At 38.2% G+C, this 15,976-nt stretch overlaps 1 protein-coding gene across 1 annotated transcript in view; it reads right to left on the reverse strand.

The window, feature by feature from the left end:
• Nucleotides 1-15,976, reverse strand: part of LOC106560686 (netrin receptor UNC5A) — a 237,569-nt gene that overhangs the window by 100,201 nt on the left and 121,392 nt on the right. Inside the window, exon 4 of the mRNA XM_045725001.1 lies at nt 4,823-4,910. Within this exon, the coding sequence (XP_045580957.1) occupies nt 4,823-4,910 (88 nt within the window). The remainder of the gene's footprint in view (nt 1-4,822; nt 4,911-15,976) is intronic.

Genomic DNA, 15,976 nt, shown 5'->3' on the forward strand with positions numbered 1-15,976 from the left:
GCCAATCAAGGGACAGTGGGCTTAGGCGCGTGCACTGGCCGCCCCCGTCTTTGTGTTTTTTCCTCTGTTTACCGAAAAGGAGATTCCCGGTCGGAATATTATCGCTTTTTTACGAGATAAATTGCATAAAAATTGATTTTAAACAGCGGTTGACATGCTTCGAAGTACGGTAATGGAATATTTAGAATTTTTTTGTCACGAATTGCGCCATGCTCGTAACCCTGATTTACCCTTTAGGATAGTGTCTGGAACGCACGAACAAAACGCCGCTATTTGGATATAACGATGGATTATTTGGGACCAAACCAACATTTGTTATTGAAGTAGAAGTCCTGGGAGTGCATTCTGACGAAGACAACAAAGGTAATAACATTTTTGTTATAGTAAATCTGATTTTGGTGAAGGCTAAACTTGCCGGGTGTCTAAATGGCTAGCCCGTGATGGCTGGGCTATGTACTTAGAATATTGCAAAATGTGCTTTCACCAAAAAGCTATTTTAAAATCGGACATATCGAGTGCATAGAGGAGTTCTGTATCTATAATTCTTAAAATAATTGTTATGCTTTTTGTGAACGTTTATCGTGAGTAATTTTGTAAATTGTTAGTAAATTCCCCAGAAGTTTGCAGGGGGGGTATGCTAGTTCTGAACGTCACATGCTAATGTAAAAAGCTGGTTTTTGATATAAATATGAACTTGATTCAACAAAACATGCATGTATTGTATAACATAATGTCCTAGGGTTGTCATCTGATGAAGATCATCAAAGGTTAGTGCTGCATTTAGCTGTCTTCTGGGTTTTTGTGACATTATATGCTAGCTTGAAAAATGGGTGTCTGATTATTTCTGGCTGGGTACTCTGCTGACATAATCTAATGTTTTGCTTTCGTTGTAAAGCCTTTTTGAAATCGGACAGTGTGGTTAGATTAACGAGAGTCTTGTCTTTAAATAGCTGTAAAATAGTCATATGTTTGAGAAATTGAAGTAATAGGATTTTTAAGGTATTTGAAAATCGCGCCACTGGATTACACTGGCTGTTGCGTAGGTGGGACGAATTCGTCCCGCCTAGCCCAGAGAGGTTAATTGTGTGTTGTCTGCGTAGCAATGATAGGAGAGACCATGTCAGGATATGACAGAGCCAAGTGACTTGGTGTAGAGCGAGAATAGGAGAGGGCCTAGAACTGAGCCCTGGGGGACACCAGTGGTGAGAGCACGTGGTGCGGAGACGGATTCTCGCCACGCCACCTGATAGGAGTGACCTGTCAGGTAGGACGCAATCCAAGAGTGAGCCGCGCCGGAGATGCCCAACTCGGAGAGGGTGGAGAAATTGATTTGCATTTTAATGAGGGAAATAAGTATTTGACCTCCTCTCAATTAGAAAGATTTCTGGCTCCCAGGTGTCTTTTATACAGGTAACGAGCTGAGATTAGGAGCACACTCTTAAAGGGAGTGCTCCTAATCTCAGCTTGTTACCTGTATAAAAGACACCTGTGCACAGAAGCAATCAATCAATCAGATTCCAAACTCTCCGCCATGGCAAAGACCAAAGAGCTCTCCAAGGATGTCAGGGACAAGGTTGTAGACCTACACAAGGCTGGAATGGGCTACAAGACCATCGCCAAGCAGCTTGGTGAGAAGGTGACAACAGTTGGTGCGATTATTCGCAAATGGAAGAAACACAAAAGAACTGTCAATCTCCCTCGGCCTGGGGCTCCATGCAAGATCTCACCTTGTGGAGTTGCAATGATCATGAGAACGGTGAGGAATCAGCCCAGAACTACACGGGAGGATCTTGTCAATGATCCTAAGGCAGCTGGGAACATAGTCACCAAGAAAACAATTGGTAACACACTACGCCGTGAAGGACTGAAATCCTGCAGCGCCCGCAAGGTCCCCCTGCTCAAGAAAGCACATATATATGCCCGTCTGAAGTTTGCCAATGAACATCTGAACGATTCAAAGGACAACTGGGTGAAAGTGTTGTGGTCAGATGAGACCAAAATGGAGCTCTTTGGCATCAACTCAACTCGCCGTGTTTGGAGGAGGAGGAATGCTGCCTATGACCCCAAGAACACCATCTCCACCGTCAAACATGGAGGTGGAAATATTATGCTTTGGGGGTGTTTTTCTGCTAAGGGGACAGGACAACTTCACTGCATCAAAGGGACGATGGACGGGGCCATGTACCGTCAAATCTTGGGTGAGAACCTCCTTCCCTCAGCCAGGGCATTGAAAATGGGTCGTGGATGGGTATTCCAGCATGACAATGACCCAAAACACACGGCCAAGGCAACAAAGGAGTGACTCAAGAAGAAGCACATTAAGGTCCTGGAGTGGCCTAGCCAGTCTCCAGACCTTAATCCTATAGAAAATATGTGGAGGGAGCTGAAGGTTCGAGTTGCCAAACGTCAGCCTCGAAACCTTAATGACTTGGAGAAGATCTGCAAAGAGGAGTGAGACAAAATCCCTCCTGAGATGTGTGCAAACCTGGTGGCCAACTACAACAAACGTCTGACTTCTGTGATTGCCAACAAGGGTTTTGCCACCAAGTACTAAGTCATGTTTTGCAGAGGGGTCAAATACTTATTTCCCTAATTAAAATGCAAATCATTTTATAACATTTTTGACATGCGTTTTTCTGTTTTCATTAAAATGCAAATCAATTTATAACATTTTTGACATCCATTTTTTTGGATTTTTTTGTTGTTATTCTGTCTCTCACTGTTCAAATAAACCTACCATTAAAATTATAGACTGATCATTTCTTTGTAAGTGGGCAAACGCACAAAATCAGCAGGGGATCAAATACTTTTTTCCCTCACTGTATGTTCTCCTGTGTGTGTATGATTGTGTATGTGTGTATGTGTATGTGTGTGTGTGTATGAGTGTGTGTGTGTGTGTATGTGTGTGCATGAGTGTGTTTGTTTGTTATTCTGAACCCAGGTGCAATAATTTACCCCGTTGAGTAAACAGCTGCTTCCCAACAATTAATTTCACTTAAAGAGAGCAGCACTTGTATAAAGCATGCCCTGTTATTAATTTACCATGATAAACTGGGTGTTTCAAGCCCTGAATGCTGACTGGCTGATAGCCGTGTTATATCAGACATTATAACCTGGGTGTTTCGAGCCCTGAATGCCGACTGGCTGACAGCCGTGGTATATCAGACATTATAACCTGGGTGCTTCGAGCACTGAATGCCGACTGGCTGACAGCCCCGTGGTATAACAGACATTATAACCTGGGTGCATAAGAACAGCCCTTAGTCGTGGTATATTGGCCATATACCACACCCCCTCAGCCTTATTGGTTAAATCTAGTTGTAATAGTAGCCACATTTAGCTGCTCCTTATGGAATAACAAACACGCACAGGCAGAAGAGTGACTGATGGACGTCACAACCGGTCACTAGGGGCAACAGTGAGCGCTATTACCATCCAGTAGCCTTGGGTTTTGCCTGGGCGTTGTGGGCGGGTTAGCAGATGGGTGTCACAGTTGTCGTTGGTTAAGGAGGACCGAAATGCCGCAGGTATGTGTATGCTCATCTTGACTTTTAATAAATTCCAAAATGAACACCAAAATAACAAAAAAGAGACCGACCGATCAACAAACAGTCTGGCAAGGCACAAGGCTAAACACAGAACAATCTCCCACAAACACACAGACAAACACACCCAACTAATATAGGACTTCCAATCAAAGGCAACACCACACAGCTGCCTTCAATTGGAAGTCCACCCCAATTAACTCAACATAGAAACAGACTACCTAGACTAAACATAGAATGCATGAATCTCAAACAGTGCCCAAAAAACCCCGGAATACTAAATCAAATGCCCTTACTACAAAAACACCACCCTGAACCACATAAAACAAATACCCTCTGCCACGTCCTGACCAAACTACAATAACAATTAACCCTTATGCTGGCCAGGACGTGACAATGGGTGTAATCCCATAATACCTCTGGATCAGAAGGTTGCGTGTTTGGTCACAGTGGTGGACACATTTTATATATATATATATATATATATATATATATATATATAGTGTATACTATATATATATATATATATATATATATTATACACTACCGTTCAAAAGTTTGGGGTCACTTAGAATTCTTCTTGTTTTTGAAAGAAAAGCAAAATGCAAACCACCAATCTCAACGTCAACATTAGAGTACATTAGAGTGTCTAGTTTAAGAAACTGTCAGCTTCCTTAAATAGCACCCGCAAATATGGCTTTTTCTTTGCAACTCTGCCTAGAAGGCCAGCATCCCGGAGTCGCCTCTTCATTGTTGACGTTGAGACTGGTGTTTTGCGGGTACTATTTAATGAAGCTGCCAGTTGAGGACTTGTGAGGCGTCTGTTTCTCAAGCTAGACACTAATGCACTTGTCCTCTTGCTCAGTTGTGCACCGGGGCCTCCCACTCCTCTTTCTATTCTGGTCTAATTACGTTGGTAACCAGTTTATAATAGCAATAAAGCACCTCGAAGGTTTGTGGTACATTATATGGCCCTCCGCGATGCGTCGTGCATAAGAACAACCCTTAGCCGTGGTACACGTGGATACACACACACACACACACACACACACACACACACACACACACACACACAACGGGGGAACAGCCAGTTAGTCACACAGCAGGGGAACAGCCAGTTAGTCACACAGCAGGGGAACAGCCAGTTAGTCACACAGCAGGGGAACAGCCAGTTAGTCACACAGCAGGGGAACAGCCAGTTAGTCACACAGCAGGGGAACAGCCAGTTAGTCACACAGCAGGGGTACAGCCAGTTAGTTAGAGTTAAAAAGCCCCACCTTAAATCTTCTTTCTTCTGAGCGGTGAGATATATCTCATAGATCTTTCCCCTGGGGATGGCCTCTGGAGGGATAAGCAGGCTGATGCCTAAACAACAACAACAACAGTAGAGAAGAAGAAGAATTAATCATAACACAAATAACACCACCACAGAAGAAGAATTAATCATAACACAAATAACACCACCACAGAAGAAGACCGCACCTCAGTGCATACAATATGTGACAGCATACAGTACATGTAGAGAGAGAGAGAGATACAAACAGACAGACAGACAGAGACAAACAGACAGACAGAGAGAGAGACAAACAGACAGACAGAGAGACAGAGACAAACAGACAGACAGAGAGAGACAAACAGAGAGACAGAGAGAGAGACAAACAGAGAGACAGAGAGAGAGACAAACAGACAGACAGAGAGAGACAAACAGACAGACAGAGAGAGAGACAAACAGACAGACAGACAGAGAGAGAGACAAACAGGCAGACAGACAGAGAGAGAGACAAACAGGCAGACAGAGAGAGAGACAAACAGAAAGACAGAGAGAGAGACAAACAGACAGACAGAGAGAGAGACAAACAGACAGACAGAGAGAGAGACAAACAGACAGACAGAGAGAAAGACAAACAGAAAGACAGAGAGACAAACAGACAGACAGAGAGAGAGACAAACAGACAGACAGAGAGAAAGACAAACAGAAAGACAGAGAGAAAGACAAACAGACAGACAGAGAGAGACAAACAGACAGACAGAGAGAGAGACAAAACAGACAGACAGAGAGAGAGACAAACAGACAGACAGAGAGAGAGATTAGTTCTAAGTTAGTTATAGTTTCATTTTTCATGTTTTGCCTTTTTTTTTACATTTCTACTATTGAATGTTACCATTTTATAGCTGTTTTAAAAAATAAATAAAAATTATTATTTACTACCATTTGATATTATTATTATTCATTATTTTATTATAATGTCTATTGTAAACATTGTTGCTTTGGCAATATTGAATGATCTGTCTAACAGAAACACTGTTAACCATGTTGTCACTTATATAACAACAGTAACTACTGAATGATCTGGCCAACAAAAACACTGACCAACATGTTGTCACTTATATAAATACAGTAACTACTGAATGATCTGGCCAACAGAAACACTGACCAACATGTTGTCATTTATATAACTACTGAATGATCTGGCTAACAGAAACACTGACCAACATGTTGTCACTTAAGTAACTACAGTAACAACTCAATGATCTGGCCAACAGAAACACTGACCAACATGTTGTCAATTATATAACTACAGTTACTACTGAATGATCTGGCTAACGGAAACACTGACCAACATGTTGTCACATATAACTACAGTAACTACTGAATGATCTGGCTAACAGAAACACTGACAAACATGTTGTCACTTATATAACTACAGTAACTACTGAATGATCTGGCTGAAAGAAACACTGACAAACATGTTGTCACTTATATAACTACTGTAACTACTGAATGATCTGGCTGAAAGAAACACTGACCAACATGTTGTCACTTATATAACTACAGTAACTACTGAATGATCTGGCCAACAGAAACACTGACCAACATGTTGTCACTTAAATAACTACAGTAACTATTGAATGATCTGGCTAACAGAAACACTGACCAACATGTTGTTACTTAAATATCTAACTACCGAATGATCTGGCCAACAGAAACACTGACCAACATGTTGTCAATTATATAACTACAGTTACTAGTGAATGATCTGGCTAACAGAAACACTGACCAACATGTTGTTACTTAAATATCTAACTACCGAATGATCTGGCTAAAAGAAACACTGACCAACATGTTGTTAGTTATATAACTACAGTATCTACTGAATGATCTGGCTAACAGAAACACTGACCAACATGTTGTCACTTATATAACTACAGTAACTACTGAATGATCTGGCCAACAGAAACACTGACCAACATGTTGCCAATTATTTAACTACAGTTACTATTGAATGATCTGGCTAACAGAAACACTGACCAACATGTTGTTACTTATATAACTACTGAATGATCTGGCTAACAGAAACACTGACCAACAAGTTGTTACTTATATAACTAACTACTGAATGATCTGGCTAACAGAAACACTGACCAACAAGTTGTTACTTATATAACTAACTACTGAATGATCTGGCTAACAGAAACACTGACCAACATGTTGTCACATATAACTACAGTAACTACTGAATGATCTGGCTAACAGAAACACTGACAAACATGTTCCAATTATTTAACTACAGTAACTACGGAATGATCTGGCCAACAGAAACACTGACCAACATGTTGTCACTTATATAACTACAGTAACAACTGAATGATTTGGCCAACAGAAACACTGACCAACATGTTGTCACTTATATAACTACAGTAAATACTGAATGATCTGACCAACAGAAACACTGGCCAACATGTCACTTATATAACTACAGTAACTACTGAATGATCTGGCCAAAAGCAAATTTGACCAACATGTTGTCACTTATATAACTACTGAATGATCTGGCTAACAGAAACACTGACCAACATGTTTTCACTTATATAACTACAGTAACTACTGAATTATCTGGCTAACAGAAACACTGACCAACATGTTGTCACTTATATAACTACAGTAACTACTGAATGATCTGGCCAACAGAAACACTGGCCAAAATGTTGTCACTTATTTAACTACTGAATGATCTGGCCAAAAGAAACACTGACCAACATGTTGCCAATTATTTAACTACAGTTACTATTGAATGATCTGGCTAACAGAAACACTGACCAACATGTTGTTACTTATATAACTACTGAATGATCTGGCTAACAGAAACACTGACCAACAAGTTGTTACTTATATAACTAACTACTGAATGATCTGGCTAACAGAAACACTGACCAACATGTTGTCACTTATATAACTACAGTAACAATTATCTCGCATATTCTTATAACTACAGTAACAATTGAATGATCTGGCCAACAGAAACACTGACCAACATGTTGTCACTTATATAACTACAGTAACAACTCAATGATCTGGCCAACAGAAACACTGACCAACATGTTGTCACTTATATAACTACAGTAAATACTGAATGATCTGACCAACAGAAACACTGGCCAACATGTCACTTATATAACTACAGTAACTACTGAATGATCTGGCCAAAAGCAAATTTGACCAACATGTTGTCACTTATATAACTACTGAATGATCTGGCTAACAGAAACACTGACCAACATGTTTTCACTTATATAACTACAGTAACTACTGAATTATCTGGCTAACAGAAACACTGACCAACATGTTGTCACTTATATAACTACTATAACTACTGAATGATCTGGCCAACAGAAACACTGACCAACATGTTTTCACTTATATAACTACAGTAACTACTGAATTATCTGGCTAACAGAAACACTGACCAACATGTTGTCACTTATATAACTACAGTAACTACTGAATGATCTGGCCAACAGAAACACTGGCCAAAATGTTGTCACTTATTTAACTACTGAATGATCTGGCCAAAAGAAACACTGACCAACATGTTGCCAATTATTTAACTACAGTTACTATTGAATGATCTGGCTAACAGAAACACTGACCAACATGTTGTTACTTATATAACTACTGAATGATCTGGCTAACAGAAACACTGACCAACAAGTTGTTACTTATATAACTAACTACTGAATGATCTGGCTAACAGAAACACTGACCAACATGTTGTCACTTATATAACTACAGTTACTACTGAATGATCTGGCCAACAGAAACACTGACCAACATGTTGTCAGTTATATAACTACTGTAACTACTGAATGATCTGGCCAACAGAAACACTGACCAACATGTTGTCACTTAAATAACTACAGTAACTATTGAATGATCTGGCTAACAGAAACACTGACAAACATGTTGTCACTTATATAACTACTACTGAATGATCTGGCTAACAGAAACACTGACCAACATGTTGTCACTTATATAACTACAGTAACAACTCAATGATCTGGCCAACAGAAACACTGACCAACATGTTGTCACTTATATAACTACAGTAACTACTGAATGATCTGGCTAACAGAAACACTGACCAACATGTTGTCACTTATATAACTACAGTAACTACTGAATGATCTGGCCAACAGAAACACTGACCAACATGTTGTCACTTATATAACTACGACTGAATGATCTGGCTAAAAGAAACACTGACCAACATGTTTTCACTTATATAACTACAGTTACTATTGAATGATCTGGCCAACAGAAACACTGACCAACATGTTGTTACTTAAATATCTAACTACCGAATGATCTGGCTAAAAGAAACACTGACCAACATGTTGTTAGTTATATAACTACAGTATCTACTGAATGATCTGGCTAACAGAAACACTGACCAACATGTTGTCACTTATATAACTACAGTAACTACTGAATGATCTGGCCAACAGAAACACTGACCAACATGTTGCCAATTATTTAACTACAGTTACTATTGAATGATCTGGCTAACAGAAACACTGACCAACATGTTGTTACTTATATAACTACTGAATGATCTGGCTAACAGAAACACTGACCAACAAGTTGTTACTTATATAACTAACTACTGAATGATCTGGCTAACAGAAACACTGACCAACATGTTGTTACTTATATAACTACAGTAACAACTGAATGATCTAGCTAACAGAAACACTGACCAACATGTTGTCACATATAACTACAGTAACTACTGAATGATCTGGCTAACAGAAACACTGACAAACATGTTGCCAATTATTTAACTACAGTAACTACGGAATGATCTGGCCAACAGAAACACTGACCAACATGTTGTCACTTATATAACTACAGTAACAACTGAATGATTTGGCCAAAAGAAACACTGACCAACATGTTGTCACTTATATAACTACAGTAAATACTGAATGATCTGACCAACAGAAACACTGGCCAACATGTTGTCACTTATATAACTACAGTAACTACTGAATGATCTGGCCAAAAGCAACACTGACCAACATGTTGTCACTTATATAACTACTGAATGATCTGGCTAACAGAAACACTGACCAACATGTTGTCACTTATATAACTACAGTAACTACTGAATTATCTGGCTAACAGAAACACTGACCAACATGTTGTCACTTATATAACTACAGTAACTACTGAATGATCTGGCCAACAGAATCACTGGCCAAAATGTTGTCACTTTTTTAACTACTGAATGATCTGGCCAAAAGAAACACTGACCAACATGTTGCCAATTATTTAACTACAGTTACTATTGAATGACCTGGCTAACAGAAACACTGACCAACATGTTGTTACTTATATAACTACTGAATGATCTGGCTAACAGAAACACTGACCAACAAGTTGTTACTTATATATCTAACTACTGAATGATCTGGCTAACAGAAACACTGACCAACATGTTGTCACTTATATAACTACAGTAACAATTGAATGATCTGGCCAACAGAAACACTGACCAACATGTTGTCACTTATATAACTACAGTAACAACTCAATGATCTGGCCAACAGAAACACTGACCAACATGTTGTCAATTATATAACTACAGTTACTACTGAATGATCTGGCTAACGGAAACACTAACCAACATGTTGTTACTTATATAACTACTGAATGATCTGGCTAACAGAAACACTGACCAACATGTTGTTACTTATATAACTAACTACTGAATGATCTGGCTAACAGAAACACTGACCAACATGTTGTCACATATAACTACAGTAACTACTGAATGATCTGGCTAACAGAAACACTGACAAACATGTTGCCAATTATTTAACTACAGTAACTACGGAATGATCTGGCCAACAGAAACACTGACCAACATGTTGTCACTTATATAACTACAGTAACAACTGAATGATTTGGCCAACAGAAACACTGACCAACATGTTGTCACTTATATAACTACAGTAAATACTGAATGATCTGACCAACAGAAACACTGGCCAACATGTCACTTATATAACTACAGTAACTACTGAATGATCTGGCCAAAAGCAAATTTGACCAACATGTTGTCACTTATATAACTACTGAATGATCTGGCTAACAGAAACACTGACCAACATGTTTTCACTTATATAACTACAGTCACTACTGAATTATCTGGCTAACAGAAACACTGACCAACATGTTGTCACTTATATAACTACTATAACTACTGAATGATCTGGCCAACAGAAACACTGACCAACATGTTTTCACTTATATAACTACAGTAACTACTGAATTATCTGGCTAACAGAAACACTGACCAACATGTTGTCACTTATATAACTACAGTAACTACTGAATGATCTGGCCAACAGAAACACTGGCCAAAATGTTGTCACTTATTTAACTACTGAATGATCTGGCCAAAAGAAACACTGACCAACATGTTGCCAATTATTTAACTACAGTTACTATTGAATGATCTGGCTAACAGAAACACTGACCAACATGTTGTTACTTATATAACTACTGAATGATCTGGCTAACAGAAACACTGACCAACATGTTGTCACTTATATAACTACAGTAACAACTCAATGATCTGGCCAACAGAAACACTGACCAACATGTTGTCAATTATATAACTACAGTTACTACTGAATGATCTGGCTAACGGAATCACTAACCAACATGTTGTTACTTATATAACTACTGAATGATCTGGCTAACAGAAACACTGACCAACATGTTGTTACTTATATAACTAACTACTGAATGATCTGGCTAACAGAAACACTGACCAACATGTTGTCACATATAACTACAGTAACTACTGAATGATCTGGCTAGCAGAAACACTGAAAAACATGTTGTCACTTATATAACTACAGTAACTACGAAATGATCTTGCCAACAGAAACACTGACCAACATGTTGTCACTTATATAACTACAGTAACAACTGAATGATCTGGCTAACAGAAACACTGACCAACATGTTGTCACTTAAGTAACTACAGTAACAATTGAATGATCTGGCCAACAGAAACACTGACCAACATGTTGTCACTTATATAACTACAGTAAATACTGAATAATCTGACCAACAGAACCACTGGCCAACATGTTGTCACTTATATAACTACAGTTACTACTGAATGATCTGGCTAACGGAAACACTGACCAACATGTTGTCACTTATATAACTACAGTAACAACTCAATGATCTGGCCAACAGAAACACTGACCAACATGTTGTCACTTATATAACTACAGTTACTACTGAATGATCTGGCTAACGGAAACACTGACCAACATGTTGTCACTTATATAACTACAGTAACTACTGAATGATCTGGCCAACAGAAACACTGACCAACATGTTGTCACTTATATAACTACAGTAACTACTGAATGATCTGGCTGACAGAAACACTGACCAACATGTTGTCACTTATATAACTACAGTAAATATGAATGATCTGACCAACAGAACCACTGGCCAACATGTTGTCACTTATATAACTACAATATTGAATGATCTGGCCAACAGAAACACTGACCAACATGTTGTCACTTAAATAACTACAGTAAATACTGAATGATCTGACCAACAGAACCACTGACCAACATGTTGTCACTTATATAACTACATTACGAATAATCTGACCAACAGAACCACTGGCCAACATGTTGTCACTTATATAACTACTGAATGATCTGGCTAACAGAAACACTGACCAACATGTTGTTACTTAAATATCTAACTACCGAATGATCTGGCTAAAAGAAACACTGACCAACATGTTGTTAGTTATATAACTACAGTATCTACTGAATGATCTGGCTAACAGAAACACTGACCAACATGTTGTCACTTATATAACTACAGTAACTACTGAATGATCTGGCCAACAGAAACACTGACCAACATGTTGCCAATTATTTAACTACAGTTACTATTGAATGATCTGGCTAACAGAAACACTGACCAACATGTTGTTACTTATATAACTACTGAATGATCTGGCTAACAGAAACACTGACCAACAAGTTGTTACTTATATAACTAACTACTGAATGATCTGGCTAACAGAAACACTGACCAACATGTTGTTACTTATATAACTACAGTAACAACTGAATGATCTAGCTAACAGAAACACTGACCAACATGTTGTCACATATAACTACAGTAACTACTGAATGATCTGGCTAACAGAAACACTGACAAACATGTTGCCAATTATTTAACTACAGTAACTACGGAATGATCTGGCCAACAGAAACACTGACCAACATGTTGTCACTTATATAACTACAGTAACAACTGAATGATTTGGCCAACAGAAACACTGACCAACATGTTGTCACTTATATAACTACAGTAAATACTGAATGATCTGACCAACAGAAACACTGGCCAACATGTTGTCACTTATATAACTACAGTAACTACTGAATGATCTGGCCAAAAGCAACACTGACCAACATGTTGTCACTTATATAACTACTGAATGATCTGGCTAACAGAAACACTGACCAACATGTTGTCACTTATATAACTACAGTAACAACTGAATGATCTAGCTAACAGAAACACTGACCAACATGTTGTCACTTATATAACTACAGTAACTACTGAATGATCTGGCCAACAGAATCACTGGCCAAAATGTTGTCACTTTTTTAACTACTATATCTGCAAGAAACACTGACCAACATGTTGCCAATTATTTAACTACAGTAACTACTGAATGATCTGGCCAACAGAATCACTGACCAACATGTTGTTACTTTTATAACTACTGAATGATCTGGCTAACAGAAACACTGACCAACAAGTTGTTACTTATATATCTAACTACTGAATGATCTGGCTAACAGAAACACTGACCAACATGTTGTCACTTATATAACTACAGTAACAATTGAATGATCTGGCCAACAGAAACACTGACCAACATGTTGTCACTTATATAACTACAGTAACAACTCAATGATCTGGCCAACAGAAACACTGACCAACATGTTGTCAATTATATAACTACAGTTACTACTGAATGATCTGGCTAACGGAAACACTAACCAACATGTTGTTACTTATATAACTACTGAATGATCTGGCTAACAGAAACACTGACCAACATGTTGTTACTTATATAACTAACTACTGAATGATCTGGCTAACAGAAACACTGACCAACATGTTGTCACATATAACTACAGTAACTACTGAATGATCTGGCTAACAGAAACACTGACAAACATGTTGCAATTACTTAACTAGTAACTACGGAATGATCTGGCCAACAGAAACACTGACCAACATGTTGTCACTTATATAACTACAGTAACAAGAATTATCTGGCCAACAGAAACACTGACCAACATGTTGTCACTTATATAACTACAGTTACTACTGAATGATCTGGCCAACAGAAACACTGGCCAACATGTCTACTTATATAACTACTAACTACTGAATGATCTGGCCAACAGCAAATTTGACCAACATGTTGTTACTTATATAACTACTGAATTATCTTGCCAACAGAAACACTGACCAACATGTTTTCACTTATATAACTACAGTAACTACTGAATTATCTGGCTAACAGAAACCTTGACCAACATGTTGTCACTTATATAACTACTATAACTACTGAATGATCTGGCCAACAGAAACACTGACCAACATGTTTTCACTTATATAACTACAGTAACTACTGAATTATCTGGCCAACAGAAACACTGACCAACATGTTGTCACTTATATAACTACAGTAACTACTGAATGATCTGGCCAACAGAAACACTGGCCAACATGTTGTCACTTATTTAACTACATCTGAATGATCTGGCCAAAAGAAACACTGACCAACATGTTGCCAATTATTTAACTACAGTTACTACTGAATGATCTGGCTAACAGAAACACTGACCAACATGTTGTTACTTATATAACTACTGAATGATCTGGCTAACAGAAACACTGACCAACATGTTGTCACTTATATAACTACAGTACAATTGAATGATCTGGCCAACAGAAACACTGACCAACATGTTGTCAATTATATAACTACAGTTACTACTGAATGATCTGGCTAACAGAAACACTGACCAACATGTTGTTACTTATATAACTACAGTTCTATGAATGATCTGGCTAACAGAAACACTGACCAACATGTTGTTACTTATATAACTAACTACTGAATGATCTGGCTAACAGAAACACTGACCAACATGTTGTCACATATAACTACAGTAACTACTGAATGATCTGGCTAACAGAAACACTGAAAAACATGTTGTCACTTATATAACTACAGTAACTACGAAATGATCTGGCCAACAGAAACACTGACCAACATGTTGTCACTTATATAACTACAGTAACAACTGAATGATCTGGCTAACAGAAACACTGACCAACATGTTGTCACTTAAGTAACTACAGTAACAATTGAATGATCTGGCCAACAGAAACACTGACCAACATGTTGTCACTTATATAACTACAGTAACAACTCAATGATCTGGCCAACAGAAACACTGACCAACATGTTGTCAATTATATAACTACAGTTACTACTGAATGATCTGGCTAACGGAAACACTGACCAACATGTTGTCACATATAACTACAGTAACTACTGAATGATCTGGCTAACAGAAACACTGACAAACATGTTGTCACTTATATAACTACAGTAACTACTGAATGATCTGGCTGAAAGAAACACTGACCAACATGTTGTCACTTATATAACTACAGTAACAATTGAATGATCTGGCCAACAGAAACACTGACCAACATGTTGTCACTTATATAACTACAGTAAATACTGAATAATCTGACCAACAGAACCACTGGCCAACATGTTGTCACTTATATAACTACTGAATGATCTGGCCAACAGAAACACTGACCAACATGTTGTCAATTATATAACTACAGTTACTAGTGAATGATCTGGCTAACAGAAACACTGACCAACATGTTGTTACTTAAATATCTAACTACCGAATGATCTGGCTAAAAGAAACACTGACCAACATGTTGTTAGTTATATAACTACAGTATCTACTGAATGATCTGGCTAACA

The sequence above is a fragment of the Salmo salar genome, chromosome ssa09, assembly GCF_905237065.1.
Source record: "Salmo salar chromosome ssa09, Ssal_v3.1, whole genome shotgun sequence".
In the NCBI taxonomy this organism is placed as follows: Eukaryota; Metazoa; Chordata; class Actinopteri; order Salmoniformes; family Salmonidae; genus Salmo; species Salmo salar.